The 25,126-nt window shown below is 38.6% G+C and overlaps 1 protein-coding gene across 5 annotated transcripts in view; it reads right to left on the minus strand.

The window, feature by feature from the left end:
- The window catches only part of CEP135 (centrosomal protein 135), a 105,021-nt gene that overhangs the window by 26,790 nt on the left and 53,105 nt on the right, over nt 1-25,126 (minus strand). For all 5 annotated transcript variants that reach the window (XM_055294603.2, XM_063610401.1, XM_055294601.2 and 2 more), the window contains 8 exons: nt 19,364-19,479; nt 19,136-19,290; nt 10,416-10,471; nt 8,905-9,073; nt 7,328-7,438; nt 6,856-7,041; nt 2,186-2,395; nt 210-412 (listed from right to left, as the gene is read on the minus strand). In XM_055294603.2, the coding sequence (XP_055150578.2) occupies nt 210-412; nt 2,186-2,395; nt 6,856-7,041; nt 7,328-7,438; nt 8,905-9,073; nt 10,416-10,471; nt 19,136-19,290; nt 19,364-19,479 (1,206 nt within the window). The remainder of the gene's footprint in view (nt 1-209; nt 413-2,185; nt 2,396-6,855; nt 7,042-7,327; nt 7,439-8,904; nt 9,074-10,415; nt 10,472-19,135; nt 19,291-19,363; nt 19,480-25,126) is intronic.

Raw genomic sequence — 25,126 nt, forward strand, 5'->3', positions numbered from 1 at the left:
GGTGTTTCACCATGTTGCCCAGGCTAGTCTCAAACTCTCTGAGCTCAGGCAATCTACCCGCCTTGGCCTCCCCAAGTGCTGGGATTACAGGTGTGAGCCACTGCACCCGGCCTACCCTTCATACTCTTAACTTTTCCTCCACTTCAAAAAAATTAAAAACTATCCTTCACAAGCAATTGTCTTTGCGTAAGTTGACTTAAGACACTTACAATTTGCTTTCGGAAAGGGTTAACTTCTCCTTAAGTAGCTGGATTTCTGTATCCTTCTCACGGGAGGTTAAGTGAGAATGAAATTCTTTATCTCTGTTTGTAGCCAACAATGATTCGAGGTTTTTAACTGTATGTCTCTCATTTGACAGTTGTTTTTTCAGTAGGTCTGACTCTGACTTTACATTTTCTAGTTCCACCACAACCTACATGAAAAACAAAGTAAGATTACTTCAGTACAATTTTAAACTTACTCTGAAAAAATTATTTATCTGACAATATAGCTCTGTGGAACTATTCACCCATCACTTGTTTCATTTTGGGTATTGGTTAAACATTATGAACCATTTCTTTAAGTATAAGAAAGACACTTTATTTTCAAAATAATCCTTGCTATTTTTACTATGGGCTTATTTGGCTATAGGATCTACTCAAATCCTCAAATAATTTTCAGTCATGGTACCTTATCAAGAGACGGTCATTAAGATAAAACCACAAGGGCAACGAGACCCTTCTGGTTGAATATGCTTACTCTGACTACATCAGCAAGCCAGTATTACAGCTTCTCAGTACTTGAAAATAAAGATACTACTAGATGAGTGAAAATTGAAAACATCCATGTTTGAAAACAAACACTAGGTTATTTAAAGTAATGCCTCCGTTTGGGAAAGGTAAATTCTAGCTAAATAGACTTGTTTAATTAAGATTTATTTATTTATTTTTTTTTGAGACGGAGTCTCGCTCTGTCACCCAGGCTGGAGTGCAGTGGCGTGATCTTGGCTCACTGCAAGCTCCGCCTCCTGGGTTCATGCCATTCTCCTGCCTCAGCCTCCCGAGTAGCTGGGACTACAGGCGTCCACCACTGCGCCCAGCTAATTTTTTGTATTTTTAGTAGAGATGGGGTTTCACCGTGGTCTCAATCTCCTGACCTCGTGATCCACTCGCCTCGGCCTCCCAAAGTGCCAGGATTACAGGCGTGAGCCACCGCGCCCGGCCAATTAAGATTTAAACACCTTGAGATTTTTATCGGGAAAAATATTCTACTTTGGAAGCATTGAACTGTTCAATCCTTCATTCAAGTCTTACTTTTTTTTTTTTTGAGACAAGGTCTCACTCTGTCGCCCAAGCTGGAGTGCAGTGGCACAATCTCTGCTTACTGCGGCCTCAACATCCTGGGCTCAAGTGAACCTTCCCCGCCTCAGCCTACCGAGTAGCTGGGACTATAGGCACATGCCACATGCCTGACTAATTCTTTGTATTTTTTGTAGAGACGGGGTTTTGCCATGCTATCCAGGCTGGTTTCAAACTCCTGAGCTCAATCTGCCTCACTCGACTTCCCAAAGTGTTGGGATTACAGGTGTAAGCTATCGTACCTGGCCTCAAGTCTTACTTTTAAACAAGAAAGAATGTATTAGGATATGCTAATTTATAATCAGAAAATTCATAATCTCCTAGATAGCCATCTATTCCAAAACAGCACCCACTTTCATCACTACGTTTGCCTGAGAAATCTTGCAAAGAATCAAGCAGTCAAATCTGGTTGTCAAAATCCTGTAGTCAAAAGTAACTACTGTAGGCTGGGTGCAGTAGCTCATGCCTGTAATCCCAGAACTTTGGGAGGCCAAGGGGGGCAGATCACGTGAGGTTGGGAGTTTGAGACCAGCCTGGCCGACATAGTGAAACCCCATCTCTACTAAAAATACAAACGTTAGCCAGGTGTGTTAGCAGATGCTGTAATCCCAGCTACTTAGGATGCCGAGGCAGGAGAATTGGGTGAACCCAGGAGGCAGAAGTTGTGTGAGTTGAGATCACATCACTGAACTCCACCAGCCTGAGTGACAGAGCAAAACTCCATCTCAAAAAAAAGAGTAACTACTCTAAAAGGAAACAAGTATATGTATGGTGTGGTGAATGCTAAAGTAAAACAATTAGAGTGGGGCTCAATAAAACAATGTGCCAAGACAATTTCTCTTTCTTACCCTCTCAAACTCAAGGTTTTTCGAATTCAATTGCTGGGTCATAACATCTTTGCCCGAATCAAGTTTAATGCAAAGTTCTTTAAGAGATGACAAGTCATTTAATACTGCTGCTTTCTCATCTTCTTGATGTCTCAGCTCTTCTTCTAATCGAGACATGGCTTTTGCCATTGATGAGATCTGCGATTCATAAGCATGATGGGCATTTATGTGCTGAAAAAAGAAAAAGAAACAAGTAAAAAGTTAAAATAATTTTAAGAACTTGAACTTGTACAGCCAACAATCTCACTTTAGAAAAATATGACAGCCAATTTTTGCTTATTTTAAAATACTCTCAGGAAGCTGCCTACTATTTAAAGATGACCTATTTAATGCTTAACAAAAGGAATTGTGTATAATTATTAATTATGGTAACTGAGTACCTCATGTATATATTTATATATTTGGAAATGTAAAAAAGAAAGTTATTGTGTCAGGGTGTTGTGAATATGAGGGATTTTTGAAGTTGCACTAAATTTTTCCTTTAAAAATTATCTTTGTTATAATAATGCCATTTCAAGAAAAAGTAATATATATACACATCACTCCTCAACTGTCTTCAGTTAAATTCTAAATTCCAGAAATGGGGTTTACTTCAAAACTATATACCTGGATAATTTAAATTTAACTTAAATAAATAGTAAATAACTTTAATATTTTAATAACAAATAATGAAAAAAATTTCAAATAATGATAAATTTTTTTTTCTAGAAGAATCCACAGTTGAAATTTCTCACAATTTGAATTATGAGTAATAAATACAAACTGACATAAACTCTACTTCTAGGTTTTGGGGAGAATTCTGCATTGAAAAATAAAATTATTGCAAGAGGCTATTAAAACGGCTGGGTGGCTCACGTCTGCAACCCCAACACTCTGGGAGGCTGAGGTGGGAGGATCACTTGAGCCCAGGAGTCTGAGACCAGCCTGGGAAACATAGTGAGAACCTGTCTCTACAAAAAAATACAAAAATTAGCTGTGTGGTGGCACATGCCTATAGTCCTTGCTACTTGGGAGGCTGAGGTGGGAGATCACCTGAGCCCACGAGTTCAAGGCTGCAGTGAACTACGGTCAAGCCATTCCACTCCAGCCTGGCCGATGGTGCAAGACCCTGTCTCTTAAAAAAAAAAAACACGAATCCACATTGAAAATCTAATATTGTGCTGTGAAGATTTAATCAATTTCAAAAATTGCAGAAAAGTATTTAGATTTTTTAGTGCATTAATAAAAGCTCCCCTAAACAAATATAATACTTTAGTATTGTATTGTGAAATTGGCTTATACTTTAGTAAAAGCCAATTTCATATACCACATAACAACATGAACAATATAATAAAGAACAAAATAATTGAAGATTAGTTGAGAACAGTTGCTGAAAAACTCTTTTGAAGGTTGAAAGGCACTCCTTTAATCAGTTATTACACTCTTCTTAACAGAAAAACTCTTAGAGATAGTGTATTAGTTCCCTAGGGCTGCCGTAACAAACTACCACAAATTAGGTGTTTTAAAACAACAAAAATGCATCCTTTCACAGTTCTGGAGGCTGGAAGTCCAAAATGTGGGTTAGCAGGGCTGGCTCTTCCAGAGCTTCTGTGGGAGAATCTGTCCCATGCCTCTCTCCTAGCTTCTGGTGGATGCTGCCAGTGCTTGGTGTTCACTGACTTGCAGACATATCACTCCAATCTCTGCCACCACGTTTGGCTAATTTTTTTGTATTTTTTGTAGAGATGGGGTTTTGCCATGTTGTCCAGGCTGGTCTTGAACTCCTGAGTGTAGTTTTTTGGTGGACACAGGTGGATTGCTTGAGCGATCTGCCTGCCCTGACCTTCCAAAGTACTAGGATTACAGGTGTCAGCTACCACACCCAGCTTCATGTCTTGGTTTCTTTTTTGCTTTTCAGTTCCTTCCTCCATTTCTCTCTTTCCTCTCACATTTTACTATAAGTAACAAGGAGAAACCAGGCTGTCTCTTCCACACTTTGCTTGGAAATCTCCTAAGCTAAATATCCGAGTTCATCCCTTACAAATTCTACTTTTCTCCCAACAGTAGACCGTAACTTAGCCAAGTTCTCTGTCACTTTATAACAAGTAACATCTTTTCTCAACTCTGAGACATCAACAGAGGAAACATTCATATTTCTGGCAAAATCCATCCATGACAACATGTGTATTCTGTAAATAATAGAAGTTTTCTTTACAGCTGTCACCTCTTCTGAGTCTTCATCACAATTGCCTTTAATGTCCATATTTCTACCAATGATCTCTTCAAGGCAATCTGGGCTTTTTCTGTCAAGCACTTCAAAACTCTTTCAGTCTCTACTCATTACCCAATTCCAAAGCCACTTTCATATTTTCAGGTATTTGTTGTAGAAGCAACCCTCTTTCTGGTGCTATAATCTGTATTACTTTCCTAGGGCAGCTGTAACAAATTGCCACAAATTGTGTGGCCTAAATAAATAGAAATTATTCTCTCACAATTCTGTAAGCTATAAGTCCAAAATTCAGGTGTTGGCAGGTTTGGTTCCTTCTGGAGATTCTGAAGCAGAATCTGTTCTTTGCCTCTCTCCTAGTTTCTGATGGCTACTGGCAGTCCTTGACACTCGTTGACTTCTACACATATCACTCTAATCTTTGCCTCCATCTTCACGTGGTGTTCTCTCCTGTGTTTTCTGTGTCAAAATATCCAATGTCCTATAAAGACATCAGTCCATTGGTCTTAGGGTCTAACCTTAATCCACTATGACCTCATTTTAACTTGATTCCATCTGCAAAGACACTTTTTCCAAGTAACAGACTGGGGCTCAATATATCTTTTTGGAGGCTATAATTCCATCTGCTACAGAGAGTCAATACTTTCTCCTGAAAGATAAAAATTATAAAACTATACAAACAAAACAAAACAAAAATGACAATAATGGCCAACTACTGTATATCAATCTAACCCAGGGTCCCTATATTTTAACTGAACTCAAATTTTTTATTATGAGATTTTTATCAGACTGTCTTTATGACAAAATCTTATTTAAATCCACATGCAAAAAAATGATGCTGGGCTCTTACCTTATATCATTTGTAAAAATTAACTCAAAATGGAACAAAGACCTAAATATATGAGCTAAAACTATAAAACTCTTATTAGAAAACAGGGGAAAAGCTTTATGACATTGCAGTTAGCAATAATTTCTTGGATATGACACCACAAGTATAGGCATCAAAGGAAAAAAAAATTGGACTTCATTTAAATTGAAAACTTCTGTATATCAAAAACTGTTGAAAAGGCAACCCACACAACGGGAAAAATATTTGCAAATCACATATACACTAAGGTATTAATCTCCAGAATATATAAAGAACTTCTATAACAACAATTTAAAACAATCTGATTAAAAAATGAACAAAGGATTTGAATACGCATTTCTCCAAAGAAGATACACAAATCGTCAATAAACAAATGAAAAGATGCTCAACATTACTAACCATTAAGGAAATGCAAATCAGAACCACAAGATACCGCTCCATTCCCATTATGATGGCTCTTATAAAATAAAAAATAAAAAAATTACAAGTGTTGGCAAGGATGTGGAGCAACTGGAACCCTCGCGCATTGCTGGTACAAATGTAAAATGGTGTAGCACCTATGGAAAAACCACATGGCTATTCCTTAAAAAATTAAACACAGAATTATCATATGATCCAGTAATTCCACTTCTGGGTGTATACCCAAAAGAACTGAAAGCAAGCACCTGAACAGATATATTTGTATACTCATGTTCATAGCAGCATTATTCACAACAGCCAAAAGGTAGAAACAAATCAAATGTCCATTGACAGATGAATGGCTAAACAAACATGTGGTACATACATACAATGAAATGTTATTCAGCCTTAAAAAAGGATGAAATTCTGACACACGCTACACAATATGGATGAACCTTGAGGTAAAGTAAACCTTAAGGCTAAGTGAAATCAGTCACAAAAGGACAAATATTGTGTGATTCCACTATATGAGGTACCTAGAGTAATCAAATTCATAAAGACAGAAAGCAGGATGACAAATAATGGTGATAGTTACACAACATTGTGAATGTACTAATGCCACAGAACTGTCTACTTAAAAATGGTGAAAATGGGAAATTTGATGTATGTATCTTTTACTACAAAAAAAGCAATGAGGCTTCTATGCAAATTATGAGAATGACAGAAATTTACCACTGAACTTGATTTTATCAACGTTTACTACCTCAGGTCAATAAACTATCTTTGAGGCCGGGTGCAGTGGCTCATGCCTGTAATCCCAGCACTTTGGGAGGCTGAGGCGGGTGGATCACTCAAGGTCAGGAGTTCGAGACCAGCCTGGCCAACATGGTGAAACCCCATCTCTACTAAAACTACAAAAAATTGGCCAGGTGTGGTGGCACACACCTATAATCCCAGCTACTCAGGAGGCTGAGACAGAAGAATCGCTTGAACCCAGGAGGTGGGTGCAGTGAGCTGAGATCGTGCCATTGCACTCCAGCCTGGGCGACAGAGTGGGACTTCATCTCAAAAAAAAATAAATAAATAAATAAATAAAGTATCTTTGAATGCTTTCTGTTTCACTAAATAACACCTTTACAAAACAAATGAATATATTACCTCTTGAATTTCTTTTTCTAATAGCTCCACTCTTTCTCGAAGACGTCTCCTCTCAGTGTCAATAGAAAGAAGTTCCAGTCGAACTGAGCTGCTTTCTCCCTCAGCTTGATGGGCTTTGACCTCCCAGTCTTCAGCACGGTTATGAAGCATCTGAAATCTATCTAACAAATCTTGATTTTCTTTTTCCTGGTTTAATCATAATAAAATTGTTTCTAAATTAGTAACTGTCACTTACTGGAACACCTATGTCATAAACACATACACATACACTGCATTCTGTTCTAATTTAGGAAGCATTAGATATCTGTGCAGGTACCATACTAAAATCTATGGGAAAAACAGGAAAAGGCAGTGGGCAGGATTTCTACTTTAAAACGTTTAATATCTAATTGTAGAGGCAGAATAAACAAACATGAAAAAGTTAAAAAAAAAAACCCTCAGTCTTAAATCCAACCTAAATAATATTTTTCACCTTGGCAGCCATTAAGCTCTCCCATCGTGACACCTCTGTTATGTATTTATGAACTCTGCTCTTCATTTCTTCTTTTTCTTGCACTGCTGCTTCCAATTCCAATGAGATTTCCTACAAATCAGAAAATTAAAGACAATCTAAAATGAACACCAAATAAATTTTATTTATATTCAAATAATTCCTTTGGAATTGCAGAATAAGATAGAGTAGGGCAAAAGGAAAACTGTTCCTAAGTGTTATTTTCACATATTTTTCCTGGCTGATCTTGTCTTTTTAAAACTTTTCAGACAGTCTCATTCTGTCGCCCACACTGGAGTGCAATGGCATGATCACAGCTCACTGCAGCCTTGACCTTCTGGGCTCGAGCAATCCTTCCACTTCAGCCCTCCAAGTAGCTGAGAACACAGGCACATGTCACCATACCAGCTAATTTTTTTTTTTAAATTTTCTGAGATGAGGTCTCACTATGATGTCCAGCCTGGTCTCAAACTCCTGGGCTCAAGCAATCCTCCCACTGGGATTATAGGCGTGAGCTACCACGCTTGGTCTGATATTGATTTTTTAACCAAACTTTATCACACATTTCCCATAATAGCCCTGAACATGTATCTGGCATTTATACTAAAGGCTAGCTATGGTCAGGGGTTGACATTTAAAAAGTTCATATTTCATCAATATGCTTTATGCTGAATAATACGGAAAATAATTTTTTAAAAACATAAGATATTTAAAACAGTAAAATCACTGGTTTTCTCAGTACAATCTTTTAAGAAACCAGCACGAACAGAATTAATACCTTTCAGTACCTGTCATTCTAAAACACTCATTCATTTATCTACCGGTATATTTTGGAGCCGACAGAAGCTTGCACAAATAATTAAAACCTATCTCGGGTCTTTAAAACACAGAAATTTTGCTCTGGGAGTGACGCTGATGTTCTCACCCAGTAGGGTGACAATGATTTCTGACATACAGAATTTCACGCTCCCACCTTTAGGTTTCCTTGCAACAAGGACCAAAATGGTGAGAAGACCAGTTGCAGCCATTAGACACCCTGTGATATATAGCAGCATTCTAAGCTACTTTTTTTTTTAGACAGAGTCTCACTCTGTTGCCTATTTTTTTTTTTTTTAAGATGGAGTCTCACTCTGTTGCCCAGGCTGGAGTGCAGTGGCACGATCTCGGCTCACTGCAACCTCTGCCTCCAGGTTCAGGTGATTCTCCTGCCTCAGCCTTCCAAGCAGCTGGGATTACAGGCGCATGCCACCATGCCCGGCTAATTTTTGTATTTTTAGTAGAGATGGGAGTTTCACAATGTTGGCCAGGCTGGTCTCGAACTCCTGACCTCAAGTAATCCACCCGCCTCAGCCTCCAAAGTGCTAAGATTACAGGTGTGAGCCACTGCGCCCGGCCTAAGCTACATTTTTTAATACCCTGATAAACACCATTGTCCTTAATGAATTATTTATGTCGCTTATTTTTATATCATTAAATTTTAGAGAAAATATTTAGAGCTTTAATATTTAGCAAACAATGGAAAGTATAAAACTATCAAAATTTATGCCTTGTGTTCATACTTGATTTTCTCTTGCCATTGTAGCCAGGTCATCTTGCAATCTTCTGTTTTCCTTAAAAGCGATTTCTCTAGATCTTCCTGCTTCATCGAGTTCTTTGTGAGCTGCATCAAGCTGGCGCCGGAGGCTGTTTATCTCACGATCTCGATTAACCAATGTTTCTTTCAGCTGGCTGTTAAATGAGTGATGTGAAACTAATAAAGAAAACTTTTAAAAACTGTAGTTCATTTAAAAGAAAACTTATAGTCTAAGTACACTTAGAATACAAATATACTGTGATTATAAGAAATTATAACTGCTGCATTAAGATACCTATTAATTAGGTAGAACAGGTATTTTAGAGCTCTACCAATAATTACATGCAAATGAAGTAAAAAAAAATGTTATTCCAACAGTCAAGTAAACACAGAAAACTTTTAAGTGTTAAAAGTTGAATAGCTTGGGGGCTGGGCGTGGTGGCTCACACCTGTAATCCCAGAACTTTGGGAGGCCAAGGTGGGCGGATCACGAGGTCAGGAGATTGAGACCATCTTGGCTAACACAGTGAAACCCCCGTCTCTACTAAAAATACAAAAAAAATTAGCCGGGCGTGGTGGCGGGCACCTGTAGTCCAGCTACTCGGGAGGCTGAGGCAGGAGAATGGCGTGAACTCGGGAGGCAGAGCTTGCAGTGAGCTGAGATCACCCCACTGCACTCCAGCCTGGGCAACAGAGTGAGACTCTGTCTCAAAAAAAAAAAAAAAAAAAAAAGTTGAATAGCTTGAGCCCAGGAGTTCGAGACCAGCCTGGGCAATATAGGGAGATGTCGTTTCTACAAAAAAATTTTTAAAATTAGCTGAGTGTGGTGGCACATGCCTGTAGTCTCAGCTACTCAGAAGGCTGAGGTGGGAGGATCACCTGAGCCTGGGGAGGCTGAGGTTGCCATGAGCAGAGATCTCGCCACTACACTCCAGCCTGTGCGACACACTGAGACCTTGTCTCAAAAACAAACAAACAAAAAGTAAAGCATAGATTCAATGGGCAAATATTTATTAAATGTTTATATCCCCACTATTATATAAAATGTTAAGGGTATGTAAAATAAATATAATAAGCGACTTTTTTCTTGAAGTGGCTTACAATCTGCCTGGAGAGACTAGACATAAAATGTAAAATTTTGTGACAGTGCTCAAGATAGGTTTAGATGGAGAATAAATTCGAGATTGGCTACTAAAGTAATTTTAAGTTTTAATGATTAGGCTCCAAGTGGCATAATTATAGTAAAAATAAGGAACAAGTAGGTATATAGGAGAATAGTTAATAAGACATAAGTGTTTAGATGTGGATGACAGAAAAGGAGAGGTTAAAGAGGATAACATATTTTCAAGCTGGACACTGAAAAAATGATGCTACCATTGACAAAAATGGGGAAATTGTAAGGGAAATTCTTCTATGGCTACAATGCTACTGAATAGATAAAGCTGTATTCACTGAAAATCTCCTAAAAAGCCGGATGTAATTTCATTAATGACTTACTTCACAGACGATTCACACTCTGAGATCATTATCTTCATTTGAGCAACAGCTTTTTCCTATAGAAATTACAAAAACGTGTAAGATTTTAAACCAAAATGTCTTTAGCTAAATTTATATAACTTGTCATATTCATATAGTTCAAATACACAGCTCAATTATATAAAGTATGCCTAAAACAAAGCTCCAAGTAAACATATCTCCATGTCCCAATCGTACTTCACATACTGGCATGTTTTGACCAACCCTTGAATAGTTTTCTTGAGTTTGCTTTAATGAGATCTGATAAAATCACATTCTAGAAATAGATAAAATCACATTTTGAAGATTAACATTATTTGAAAAAAATGACATTTAAACACTAGAAAATATGGCCCTGGGTCTTAGAAACTTCTACATGGCCAATAATAACTGCATATTTGGGAAACTTCTGGTTCTAAAATGGTGGTGTAGTCACAAGCTGACTTCATTCCTCACAAAGAAAACCAAAAATAAGTATACAATGCTAACATTATCATCAGCACTATCTCAGGACTCAAATACGAGGACGAGTCAGTTCCTGGGCCACAGAGATGTAAAAAACCTCTGAGCAGACAGTGACAGAATCGAATTTTCACACCTGTGATGCCCCTTCTCTCAATCTGCCTGGCACCAAGTACCCGGAAAATCTCCCTAACTCATGGTTTCTACGCTGGAAAAAGTGAGATTGAGGTGGACAACCAGCTTTTCTACTGTCGTGGGTAATTTAGCAGGAGATCTGTTCCATGCCTCAACACACAGGAAACATCATGGATACCTGAAGGGACACCTGTCCCTGAGGACACCCAGAGACAAAGTGGGGAGGTAGGACTACCTCCTCATCCCTGGAAACTCTTCTCTATTACTCAGCCAAAGACACCCAATCAGAGTGGTAGTTCAGTAACACCATGCTGTAGGAGGTACATTCCACAGGTCCCCTGGGCACAAACCCTTAGCTAGCCCTTCCACACTGCTGGGACATCCCCTTTGGGAACTCCCCCATCCCAGATGGGCAGGGATCTGAGCATTCACTAAGGCCAAGGCAAACTTGGGCTTTAGCCACCATCTAGTGACAAAAAGGAGGCAGTGACCTAGGAAAAAAAGTATAAGGAATTCAATAAAGTTTGAAGAATCTCTAAGCAAACGTAACCAATGAAAACTAAAACAAGCCAGGATGAGTGTGGTGGTTCAGGCCTGTAATCCCAGCACTTTGGGAGGCTGAGGCAGGTGGATCACCCGAGATCAGGAGTTCGAGACCAGCCTGGCCAACATGGTGAAATGCCATCTCTACTAAAAATACAAAAATTAGCCAGGTGTGGTGTTGCGTGCCTGTAATTCCAGCTACTCGGGAGGCTGAGGCAGGAGAATAGCTTGGTGAGTTCGGAGGTTGCAGTGAGTTGAGATGATGCCACTGCACTCCAGTCTAGGTGACAGAGCAAGACCCTGTCTCAAAAAACAAAAACAACAACAAAAAACAAGCCAGACAGAGAAGACTGGAGTAAATAACTAATCCTTCGAAGACACAGACATGTATCCACAAGAAACAACAGCAAACAGGGGACTATGAACTCTCCAAATGGACAAAGCAAGGAACCAGTGATTGATCCTGACAAGACAGTGACACCTGAGCTCTCTGGCCAAGAATTCAAAATTGAGGTATCAAGGAAATTCAGTGATCTCCAAGATAACACAGAAAATTCAGAAATTTATCAGAAAAAAATTTTTAATATATTTTTTTGAGACAGGGTCTCATTCTGTCGCCCAGGCTGGAGTGCAGTGGTGTAATCACGGCTCACTGCAGACTCAACCACCTGGACTCAAGGGATCCTCCTGCCTCAGCCTCCCATGTAGTTGGAACCAGAGGTGCACATCACCACACTTGGCTCATATCAGAGAAATTTAACAAAGAGGTTGAAATAATAAAAAATGTCAAACAAATCTTAGAATTGAGAAATACATTTCCTGAACTGAAAAATTCATTGGAGGATCTCAACAGGAGAATGGGTCAAGCAAAGGCAAGAATCAGTGAGCTTAAAGACAAGCAATTTGAAATTACGCAGTCACAGGAGAACAACAACAACAAAAGAATAAAAAGGAACAAAAATTGCCTACAAGACATAGAAAAATACAAAACCTAAGGATTACTGGTGTTCAAGAGGGAGCTGAGCAAGATCAAGGGGTAGAAAGCTTACTCAAAGAAATAATAACAGACAGAACATTTTCCAAAACTTGAGAGAGAAATTTCCTGGTGTAGGAAGGTCAGAGAACACCAAAGAGATTGAACCCCAAAAAGACTGCCCCAAGGCATATAATAAACTCTTCAAGGTCAAGGACAAAGATAGGATCCTAAAAGCAAGAAGAGAAAAGCAAATAACATATAAAGAAACTCCAGTTCATCTAGAAACAGACTTCTTGAAAGAAACCATACAGGCCAAGAGGAAGTAGACTATCATTTTCAAAGTACTAAAAGAAAAAAATTGCCATACAAGAATATGTTATCCAGCAAAAGTGCCCTTCAAATATGAAGAAGATATAAAGTCCTTCCCAGATAAACAAAAGCTAAGAGAATTCACCATGAACAGGCACATCTTAAAAGAAATGCTAAGGGAGTTCTTCAATTTGAAAGAAAAAAAACTAATGTGCAAAAAGAAAACATTTGAAGGTATAAAACCCACTGGTAAAATTAAATACAGAGACAAACCCAGAATACTCTAATACTGCAGTTGTGGCATACAATCCACTTATAGTTCTAGTATGAAGCCTAAAAAACTAATCTATCAAAAACAGTAATACCTACAGCAACCTGTTAAGAGACAGGCAACATACAAATCTGTAAATTAAGACAACCACAAGTCAAAATGCGAGGGAGATAAAGTGCGGAATTTTTTTTTAGTTATGTGTTTGTGGGTTTTTTGTTTTGTTTGTTTGTTTTGTTTTTTAGAGACTGGGTCTTGTTCTGTCACCCAGAATTGAAGTGTAATGGTGTGATCATAGCTCTCTACAGCCTTAAACTCCTGGGCTCAAGTGATCCTCCTGCCTCAGGCTCCTGAATATCTGGGACTACAGGTACCACCATGCCCAGCTAATTTTTTTATTTTTGTAGAGATGGGGTCTCACTATGTTAAACTTGTGGCCTCAAGCAATCCTCTCATCTTTGTCTCCCAAAGTGTTGGGATTATAGGTGTGAGCCAACATGCCTGGCCTTCTTTGTTTTTATTGTGTGTGTGTAATCTAAGTTGTCAGTTCTTTAAAATAACTTAGAAAGATATGTTTTGTAAGCTTCATGGTAACCACAGTGTAAAAAGCTATAAAAAGCAATTAATTAAAACATACTACCAGAGAAAATCACTTAACCATGAAGGATGATAATAAGAAGAGAAGAAAGAGAAGAGTTATAAAACAATCAGAAAAGAAGCAAAAAAAAAAAAAAAAAAAAAAAAATGGCAGCATTAAGTCCTTACATATCAATTACAACACTGAATGGAAACTGACTCCATTCTCCAATTAAAAGACTGAGTGTCTGAATGGTTAAAAATAAGACCCAACTATACACTGCCTACAGGAAACCCACCTCACCTATAAAGACACAAATAAGACTGAAAGTGAATGGATGGAAAAAGATATTTCATGCAAGCAAAAAACAGAAGGAGTAGCTTTACTTATATCAGATAAAGTAGCCTACAAGTCAGACTATAAAAAGAGACAACAAAGGTCACTATATAGAATTATAAAGGGGTCAATACAGAGAGTATAATAATTATACATATTTATGCACCCAACACCAGGTTCCCAGGTATATAAAGCAAACATTAATAGATCTAAAAAGAGAGACAGACTGCGATACGATAATGGTAGGGGATTTCACCACCCCACTATCAGTAATGGAAAGATCATGTTGACATAAAATCAACAAAGAAACATTGGAGTTAATCTATACACTAGACAAATATGCCCAACTGACATTTACAGAACATTTCACCCAACTGCTGCAAGAATAAATTCTTTTTATCGGCACATGGAACATTCTACAGAATAGACCATAGTTCATGCCACAAAACAAGTTTCAACACATTCAAGAAAGTGGAAAGCATATCAAGTATCTTTTCTGAATAAAATGGAATAAAACTAGAAATCAATAAGAGAAACGCTGGAAACTACACAAACACACGGAAATTAAACAACAGTTGCTCTCGAATGACCAATGGGTCAATGAAGAAATTAAAAAGGCAATTAAAAAAATTCTTGAAACAAATGAAAAGGGAAATATAATGTACCAAAATCTATGAAATACAGCAAAAACAGTGCTAAGAGGGAAGTTTATAGCAATAAATGTCTGTATCAAAAAAGTTGAGGCTGAGTGTGGTGGCTCACGCCTGTAATCCCAGCACTTGGGGAGGCTGAGCCAGAGGACTGCTTGAGCCTAGGAGTTGGAGACCAGCCTGGGAAACATGGTAAGACACCATCTCAACAAAAAAATTAAAAATTAGCTGGGCATGGTGGTACACGTCTGTAGTACCAGCTAATTGGGAGGCTGAGGTAGGAGGATTGCTTGTGTCTGAAAGGTCAAGGCTGCAATGAGCCATGATCTTGCTACTGCACTTCAGCCTGGGCAATAGAGTGAAACCTTGTCTCCAAAAAAAAAAAGATTTCAAATCAACAACCTAGTGATGATGTACCTCAACTAGAAAGACTTCAAATAAACAAACTAGTGATGATGTACCTCAACCAGAAACTAGAAAGGAACTAGAAAAGCAAGAACAAACCAAACCCCAAGTTAGTAGAAGGCCAGAAAGAATAAAGATCAGAGCAAAAATAAATGGAATTGAGATGAAAATATAAAAGATCAGCCGGGCGCGGTGGCTCACACCTGTAATCCCAGCACTTTGGGAGGCCGAGACAGGTGGATCACGAGGTCAGGAGATCAAGACCATTCTGGCTAACACGGTGAAACCCCGTCTCTACTAAAAATACAAAAAGAAATTAGCCAGGTGTGGTGGTGGGCGCCTACAGTCCCCCTACTCGGGAGGCTGAGGCAGGAGAATGGCGTGAACCCGGGAGGTGGAGCTTGCAGTGAGCCGAGATCACGCCACTGCACTCCACCCTGGGCAACAGAGCAAGACTCCATCTCAAAAAAAAAAAAAAAAAAAAAAGAAAATACAAAAGATCAATGAAATGAAAAGTTGGTTTTTAAAAAGGATAAACAAAAATCAACAAACCTTTAAGGTTGACTAATAAAAAAAGAGAGAAGACCCAATAAATAGAATCAGAAACAAAAAAGGGGACGTAACTGTGAGCACAGAAATACAAGGAATCATGAAAGACAATTACAATCACATGTCAACAAATTGGAAAACCTAGAAGAAATGGAGAAATTCGTGGACACTTACAAGCTACCAAGTTTGAACCATGAAGAAATAGAAAACTTCAACAAACCAATAGCATGTAGTAAGATAGAAGCTGTAATAAAAAGTCTTCCACAAAAGAAAAGTCCAGGACCTAATGGCTTCACTGCTGAACTCTAGCGAACATCTAAAGAACTAATACCAATTCCTGCTCAAACTCTTCAAGAAAACTGAAAAGGGTGGAATACCTCCAAATTCATTCTACAAGGCCTGCATTATCTTGATACCAAAACCAGACAAAGACACAACAAAAAAAGAAAACTACAGGCCAATATTATTGATGCAAATAGATGCAAAAATCCTCAACAAAATACTAGCAAACTAAATTCAATACTTTTTAAATAAATTAAAAAGATCATTCACCATGATCAAGTGGGATTCATCCCAAGGATGCAAGGATGGTTCAACATGCACAATCAATAAATGCGATACATTAACAGAAGCAAGAAGAGAAACCACATAAATCATTTCAACAGATGCTGAAAAAAGCATTCAATAAGTTGCAACATCCCGTTATTGTAAAAACCCTCAATAAAGGGTACAGAAAGAAAATACCTCAAAATAACAAACGCCTAACCCTAGGGCCAACATAATACTGAATGGGGAAAATTTGAAAGCCTCTCCTCTAAGATCTGGAACAAGCCAAGGATGCCCACTTTCACACTTTTATTCAACATAATCCTGGAAGTCCTGGCCAGAGCAATTAGTCAAGAGAAAGAAAAAAAAGGCATCCAAATTGAAAAGAAGAAGTCAAATTAGCCTTATATGCAGACCACATGATCTTGTATTTAGAAAAACCTTAAGACTCCACTAAAAAACTGTTGGAACTGATAAGCAAATTCAGTAAGTTGCATGATACAAAATCAAGATTACAAAAATCAATAGCATTTTTATACTCCAACAGCAATCTGAAACATAAATCAACAAAACAATTCCATTTACAATAGCTGCAAAGAATAGAAAATACCTAGGAATCAATTTAACCAAATAAATGAAAGATCTATACAAGGAAAACTACAAAACACTGATGAAAGAAATAGAAGAGGCCATAAAAAAATGGAAGGATATTCCATACTCATGGATTGAAGGAATTAATGTTGTTAAAATGACAATAATACCCAAAGCAATTTGCAGATTCAATGTAATCCCTATTAGAACACGATCAACATTCCTCACAGATGTAGAAAAAAAATTCTCAAATAAATTGGAACCACAAAAGACCGCAAATAGCCAAAGCAATCCTGAGCAAAAAAACAAAGCTGGAGATTGCACTGACTGACTTCAAAATATACTATACAGCTACCCAATCAGCATGGTATTGGTGTAAAAACAAGACACACAGACCAACAGAACATAATAGGGGACCCAGATATAAATCCCCACACTTAAAGCCAACTCATTTTCAACAAGATGCCAAGAACATACAACGGGGACAGGGCAGTCTTTTCAATAAATGGTGCTGGGAAAACTGGATAACCATATACAGAATAATGAAACTGGACCCCTATCTCTCACCATATACAAAACTCAAATCCAAGTGGATTAAAGACTCAAATCTATGACCTGAAACTATGGAACTACTAGAAGAAAATGTTGGGGAAATGCTCTAGGACATTGGTGTGGACAAATATTGTTTGTGTAAGAATTTAAAAGCACAGGCAACAAAAGTAGAAAGAGACAAATGGGATTACATTAAGCCAAAAAGCTTCTGCACAGCAATGGAAACAATTAACAAAGTGAAGAGACAACCTACAGAATGGGAGAAAATATCTGCAAACTATCCATCTGACAAGGGATTAATAACCTGAACATACAAGGAGCTCAAACAACTCAATAGCAAAAAAACTCCAAATAATCCAATTTTAAAATGGGCAAAGATTTTCATAGACAGTTCTCAAAAGAAAATATACAGATGGCCAAAAAGCATGTGAAAAAATGCTCAACATGACTAATTATCACAGAAATGCAAATTAAAACCACAATGATATCATCTCACCCCAGTTAGAATGCTTTTTATCAAAAAGATGGGGAATAACAGATGCTGGCAAGGATATGAAGAAACAGGAATTCTTGTACACTGTTGGTGGGAATGTAAATTAGTACAGCCACTATGGAAAACAGTGTATGAAGGTTCCTCAAAAAACTAAAACTAGAACTACCATATGATCCCGCAATTCCACTATTGAGTAAGTATCTGAAAGAGAGGAAATCAATATATCAAAGAAATACCTGCCCCTGGTAAATATACACAGGAAATATTATTCAGCCATGAAAATGAATGAAATGCTGTCATTTGCAGCAACATGGATGGACCTGGAGGTCATGATGTTACGTGAAACATGTTAAGCACAGAAAGACAAATATCATTTGTTCTCACCCATACGTGGGTGTTAAAAAGTGGATCTCATGAAGACAGAGAGTAGACTGGTGGTTACCAAAGACCAGTAAAAGGATGAGGGAGGAGGCGTGAAGAGAGGTTGATTAATGGGCAGAAATATACACTTAGAAGAAATAAGACCTGGTGTTCGAGAGATATCAATAGGGTGACTCTAGTTAACACTAATCCAGCACACATTTCGAAACAGCTAAAAGAGAATAATTCACACATTCCTAGCATAAAGAAAAAAATAAAGTGATAAATATCCCAATTACCCTGACTTGATTATACAAATGTCTCAAATTATCATGTGTAACCCAAAAATATGTACATCTCATATGCACCAATAAAAGTACATAAACTTTTTATTTATTTATTTATTTTGAGGCAGGGTCTTGCTCTGTTACCCAGGCTGGAGTGCAGTGGTATGATCTCAGCTCAGTGCAATCTCCGCCCCTGGGCTCAAGTGATCCTCCGACCTCAGCTTCCTGAGCAACTGGGACCACAGGTGCACACCACCACACCTAGCTAATTTTTTGTATTTTTGGTACAGATGGGGTCTCACCATGTGGCCCAGGCTTGTCTTGAACTCCTCAGCTCAAGCAATCCTCCCGCCTCAGCCTCCCAAGGTGCTGGGATTACAGGTGTAAGCCACCACATCCTGCCAAAAGTAAACAAACCTTTAAAAAAAGAAATGAATAAGTGAAAATACAATAACCTTTTCTGGCTAGGAGTAGTGGCTCATGCCTGTAATTCCAATTGCTGAGGTGTGGGGATTCCTTGAGCCCAAGAGATAGAGGCTGCAGTGAGCTGTGATCATGCCACTGCACTCCAACCTGAGCGACAGAGTGAGACCCCATCTCAAAAACAACAACAAAAAACTGTTCTGTTTGGATGCTGGAAAATTATATTAAACAATCACATACTTTATTAGCTAGGTTTTCTTGCAAATTTGCAATCTCTTCTGTCTTCTCATCTACAGTCTCCTGGAGAAGGTCTTTTTCTTTATCAATAACACCAATGGTCTTTTTCATTACATGAGCCTCCTCATCCTGTGAAGTCATCTTAAGGTTTAGTTCATCTACAAATGAAAAGGAATGTTTGTTAGACAAAGTACACTAAGATTAGCAGAAACAAAATTTTAAAACATTTACCTATCTTTTCCTCCAGTATTTTAATTTGTGCTTGGGCTGATTCAAGTTCACCTCTTTTTATGGAAAGTCGGTGCTGATAGTCATCAACTGACCGCTGTAGCTGCTCATTTACTATCCTAAAGAATCAATGGACAAAAACAAATGGTATTCTTTATCTCTCATAGAAATACTTTGAAAAAATGAGATTTCTTAAAAATATTCTGATGTCTTATTTTTAAAGTTTGCTATTTTTTATTTTAAAGCTCCTCCAGTATAATCTATGGCATTATATATTATTATTTCTTGCTGTCCACTACTCTTCTCCAAAATGGTTCCGTCTTCCTAAAAATAATACAGTATAAAAATCAAATTAATTGTGTGCTCTTTTCTAGAAGCTTCTTGGTAGTTTTAAAGCTCTTCTTAGTTTCCTAATGTTAACCCCCTTTCCTTTAAATCTTTTTCCAATAGTGGAGGCAAAGGAAAAATCCTGTTCTTACAGTATGACCTGGCATTTCAAAGCACTATCCATAAATCCTAACCATCTCAACCAGTGAGCTCTTTTTTTTGTTTGTTTGAGGCAGGGTCTCCCTCTGACACACAGGCTGGAGTGCAGTGGTGAGATCGCAGCTCACTGCAACCTCTGCCTCCTGGGCTCAGGTGATCCTCCCACCTCAGCATCCCTAGAGGCTGGGACTACAGACATGGACCACCACACCTGTCTAATTTTTCTATTTTTAGTAGAGATGGGGTTTTACCATGTTGCCCAGGCTGGTCTCAAACTCCTGAGCTCAAGCAATCCATCTGCCTCGGTCTCCCAAAATGCTGGGATTACAGGCGTGAGCCACCATTCCCAGCCCTGACTTGTGAACTTTTAATATTGCTTCTTATTCCGACTTTTTGGCTGGGTAGTCAAACGGAGTGACAGAAAGCAGGGAAAGTAGGCATTTCCTGCAGACTAAAGACTTGGTTCAGGGAGCAAAAGAAAGGACGTACAGAGGTCTACATGGTTAACGACAAAGATGATTTCAGAGAAATCTGTTACTGATCAGTAGGATTATTTGTCAGAAGTAATGTCCCTGGAAGGTTTAACGGTAAAAATTTGCTTTCATGTCATGTAGAGTCTTTAGAACACTTTTAGCCCTGACCTGAGACTTCACAATCCTGCCTTGCTGAAAAGACATGGCTCTCACCTCAGAGTATTTATTAGGAATTTCCATGGATTCCTTTTAGGTTTCCTTTGAGGAATAAGACATGGAAAAAGATACTGAGGGTAGCTTAGCTTAGAATCGCCTAAAGGGAAGAAGGTTTGAATTCCAAAACCACGAATAAGAAGGGACATCTTTATAGGAATGAAGAAGTTTTACTGGCAGTATTGAGGTATTCTGAAAGACAAAACACATGACCTTGACTGTTCTAACAGCAAGTGAACGATGATCAAGAGGTAGTGAGGAGAGTCAAGTTGGGACTGATTTATTTCGACTTGCAAAACTAAACAAAACCAAGTTAGAAAGACATTAGGTTCAAGCAATCTTACTTCCTAAAACTATGTGTGAGGTTCAGTTTCAGGTGACTGCACCGTATTCACGCTATTCCTAAAAGCTAGAACTGCTGTTCCATGGGATATAACAACAGAGAGTGGTACTTTGTACATATTAGCTCATTCATTCCTAGAACAGTACCATAATTAGGATGGTTCCATAATTAGAACTATTATCCCAATTGAATACAAACAACAAAAAAACTTGTCCAAGGTCACAAAGCAAGTAAGGGCAAAGAAAAGATGCAAATTAAGGCTAGTCTAACATTATAACAATGTTCTTCTACTACATCATAATGCCTTCTTTGCAGAATATAGGAAGGCCAACATCCTCTACATGAAAGAGAAAATGCCTGCCAGGAAGCTATACAGAGTCCTTTCAAAAACAGAATGGCCTGCAGAATCCCTAATGAAGGACACTGAGCAGTTGGCAGTGCTTGAAATTCCAGGTAGAAATGTAAAGACTGCTTTATATCTAACTTCATAAAGCAGGGTGACTTCCTAATGAAAGTGGGGTTGACAAAGGCAGGATCACATCTTGATTGATATACATACATATAAAGGAAGCCCTTGGGTGGGCCCTAAAAGTAGCTTTGTCTTTTTATATTCTAGGGTAGAAACAAAAGAAAACAGAGACTAGATACCAGATCTTCAATGTAACTTTTCTGACCAAAGTTTTGCTAAGATAAGGTCCTCTCAACGAAACAGTTGAGGTGTAAAAGTCATAGGAAAGAATAGTTGAGTGACTGCCATTATTAGTTGTTCATAATGGTGTTTGGAAAGGAAATTTTGAGAATCGAGTTAGGAAAAATGAACCAGTTTCTTAGCTTCGAAAATGCTATAAACGTAGCAAAGGGAAGTAACAATTTCTCACCAGAGAGTGAAGCAATAAAAATGAACTTAAGTTCTGGCTCTCCACTTAGCAGATGTGACTGGGTAGAGGTCCATCTCTTTGAGATTCAAATTCCTCACTTACATTATATTACATGGAGCTACGCTTGATCTCATTTAGGGGACAAAGGTAATTATTTCCATCACGATGCAGTAAATTTTAAACAAAGACAGCATCTTAAAGGATCCTCTGTTCATAAGAAGTGTTCAAGTTCTAAAATGGAGCTAAAGCACCATCTAAGAAAGGAAAGATAGGTTTGGAATTTTAAAGGCCTAATAGAAAAAAAAAAAGAGACTGATGTGGTATCCCTGTTTTTATTTTAGATTTCTCCCAGGAGTCTATGGTTATAGCCTACCACTAAGAAAGATGAATAAATATCATCCCTTGATCAGCCAGAGAGGGAAAAGAAATTAGGACTGGATTTTCTTTTAGATTTCTGGATGGGGATGATGGTTGTAACTGGTGGCCCTAGATCCCTGGACCCTTTCAATTCTAGATCCACAAACTCAGCCATCCTCACTCAGGGCTCTGGTTCCTCTTCCTGTCCTGGTAGGAAAAAAAATGTTAGGAATGCCCAGAAGACAGTTCTTAAGCATCCAGATAACTTAAGAGTCTTCTTTCGCTTATCTAAAATGGTCCTCTGGAGCCCAGGAGTTCAAGAACCGCCTGGGCAACATTGTGAGACCCTGTCTCCACAAAAGTTTTTAAAAATTAGCTGAGTGTAGTGGTGCATGCCTATAGTCCCAGCTACTCAGGAGGCTGAGGTGGGAGGACTGCTTGAGCCAGGAGGTCAAGGTTTCAGTGAACCATGATTGTGCCACTGCACTCCAGCCTGACAGGGTGAGACCCTGTCTCAAAACAAGTAAAATAAAATAAAATGGTTATCAATTACCTTAACAAATAAATACTTCTCATGGGAGACTAGTGACATTTGGTTTTCTGAATACACCTAAAGAAATCCTAGTAAAACAACTAATATATATGGGCTAGAGTTTATGGGTCATTGCCAGGAAAACCTGCTATAGCATTTATTTGATCCTAGATAAGAGTATACCCTCTGGTTTTGAACATACACAGATAAAGACTAAGGTGAACTGAGGACAGTCTGACAGTATTTTCAGCTGCAGGATTCTCATTGTTTAGAGCCTCATAGGTGGCAGTTGTGAGGCTTAAGGATGTTTTCTAGGGGGTTGATTGAGAAAACTGAGTTGTCTAACTGGGCTGGAAACAATTTTTCCTTGAGCAGGGGTTGACAAACTACAGCCGGATGCCAATTTCTGTAAGGCCTGAGTGGTATAAATGGTTTTTACATGTTTAAATGACTAAAAAAAATTTTCAGCAGAAAATTTTTAGTGACATATGAAAATTATATGAAATCCAAATTTCAGTGTCCATACCACACTACTTCATTTTATATATTGTCTAGGGCTACTTTCAAGCTACAAGGGCAGTGTTAAGCAGGTGTGACATAAACTATATAGCCCACACAGTCTAACAGGGTGTTCAAGTGAGATAATACAGTCACGGGTTCTTAGGTTCTGTTTCTGGTTGGGCCAGTAAAGTCTCTTCCTCATCCCTCTGCTTCGCTTATTACTAGAGACAGATTAAAAACCATGGCTTCAGGCTGCTGAAAGCCTAAAACAGAACAAAACAGACAACAACAAAATACGGTGGGTTGGATAAGCTTGGTCTAAAATATTGACTCGTCTATTTACAAAAAAAAAAAAAAAAAAAAAAAAAAAAAGACTGTTGACCTCAGCTCTAAAGACTGGCTAGCATGCTCTGGGGGACTGACCTTCCTGGGTAGACAAAAGTTCCTTTACAGCATTCCGTAGCTTTGATCTGGGGTATAAAATGCCAGATCTCATTAAATGCTGTAATTAAAGGGAGATGACAGTAATTTAACTTTAAAACATGGTTAAAAGTGAGATTTTATATTATGTGCTCTGACAACAAAGAAACCAGACAAAAGATTCTCTATTTGGACAATTAAACTATGCTTAGGTAGGACGCGGTGGCTCATGCCTGTAATCCTAGCACTTTGGGAGGCCAAGACGGATGGATCACATGAGGTCAGGTGTTTGAGACCAGCCTGGCCAACATGATGAAACCCCTTCTCTACTAAAAATACAAAAGTTAGCCGAGCATGGTGGCAGGCGCCTGTAATCCCAGCTACTTGGGAGGCTGAGGCAGGAGAATTGCTTGAACCCGGGAGGTGGAGGTTGCAGTGAGCCAAGATCATGCCACTGAGCTCCAGCCTGGGCAACAGAGCAAGACTCCGTCTCAAAAAAAAAAAAAAAAGATTATGCTTGATATAGAAAAGCCTGTTTGTTGGTAATAAAATGTGGTGGAAAAAGCCTGATGCAGGAAGGGAAAAAGAAGATGGGTACCTCAGGGGGATGGAAAGGAACATATGCCTTATCTATCTGAGACAGTCTCACTCTGTCACCCAGGCTGGAGTACAGTGGCATGAGCACAGCTCACTGCAGCCTTGAACTCCTAGGCTCAAGCAGTCCTCCTGCCTCAGCCTCTTGGGTAGCTAGGCATATAGGCACATGTTACCATGCCGGGCTGACTTTTGTATTTTTTGCAGAGATAAGGTTTCACCACATTGCCCAGGCTGCTCTTGAATTCCTGGGCTCAAGTAATCCTCCCACCTTGGCCTCCCAAAGTGTTGAAATTACAGGCATAAGCCGCCATGCCTGGCCCTGACTCTCAGCTTCTTAAATGTCTTCATGTCAAGGAAAAGAGAACATGATGTGATCAAAGGGGTAGCAAGAGCTCTATTAATCATATCGAAAGTGGCAAAAGGTTTGGATAATGTGGTTTGACTTCCCAAGAGTGCCGAGTATCATGGTTTGTATTTGGTTTTGCTTTGGACTTGGATTCAATGGTTTCAACTCATGGTTCTAACAATACTTACTGATATGGAGAATATGATTGATACACTTTCCTAAGAGACAAGATAAGTCATATTTTTCTGTTAGAGCAAAACAGAGTTATGAAATAATGCCATATCCCCAGGTTATACAAGGTAACCTGGTAGAAAGGTAGACAAAAATTCTCACAATGGCCCAGTGACTGAATTAGTCCTAGGTGAGGGAAGAGGCTGATTGAGCTCCTAAGAGTAAAGGATATCAGTAGTAGGACAAGAAATGAAACTCCAAAGGAGCTATAGGCTAGGCTATCCAAGAAAGGGCACTGAGGGCTCTGCCTCCTAAGACTGGAAAAAGACTCCTGTGAGGAAAAGGTGTTTCAGCCATCATCTCAAGGAAAAACAAAATGGATTACATGCTAGATCCAGTCAGCTGGACACGGAAGTGAAAAGTGAAATTCTGGATGACAAGAATATGTC

Source organism: Symphalangus syndactylus, chromosome 10 (genome assembly GCF_028878055.3).
Source record: "Symphalangus syndactylus isolate Jambi chromosome 10, NHGRI_mSymSyn1-v2.1_pri, whole genome shotgun sequence".
Classification (NCBI taxonomy): Eukaryota; Metazoa; Chordata; class Mammalia; order Primates; family Hylobatidae; genus Symphalangus; species Symphalangus syndactylus.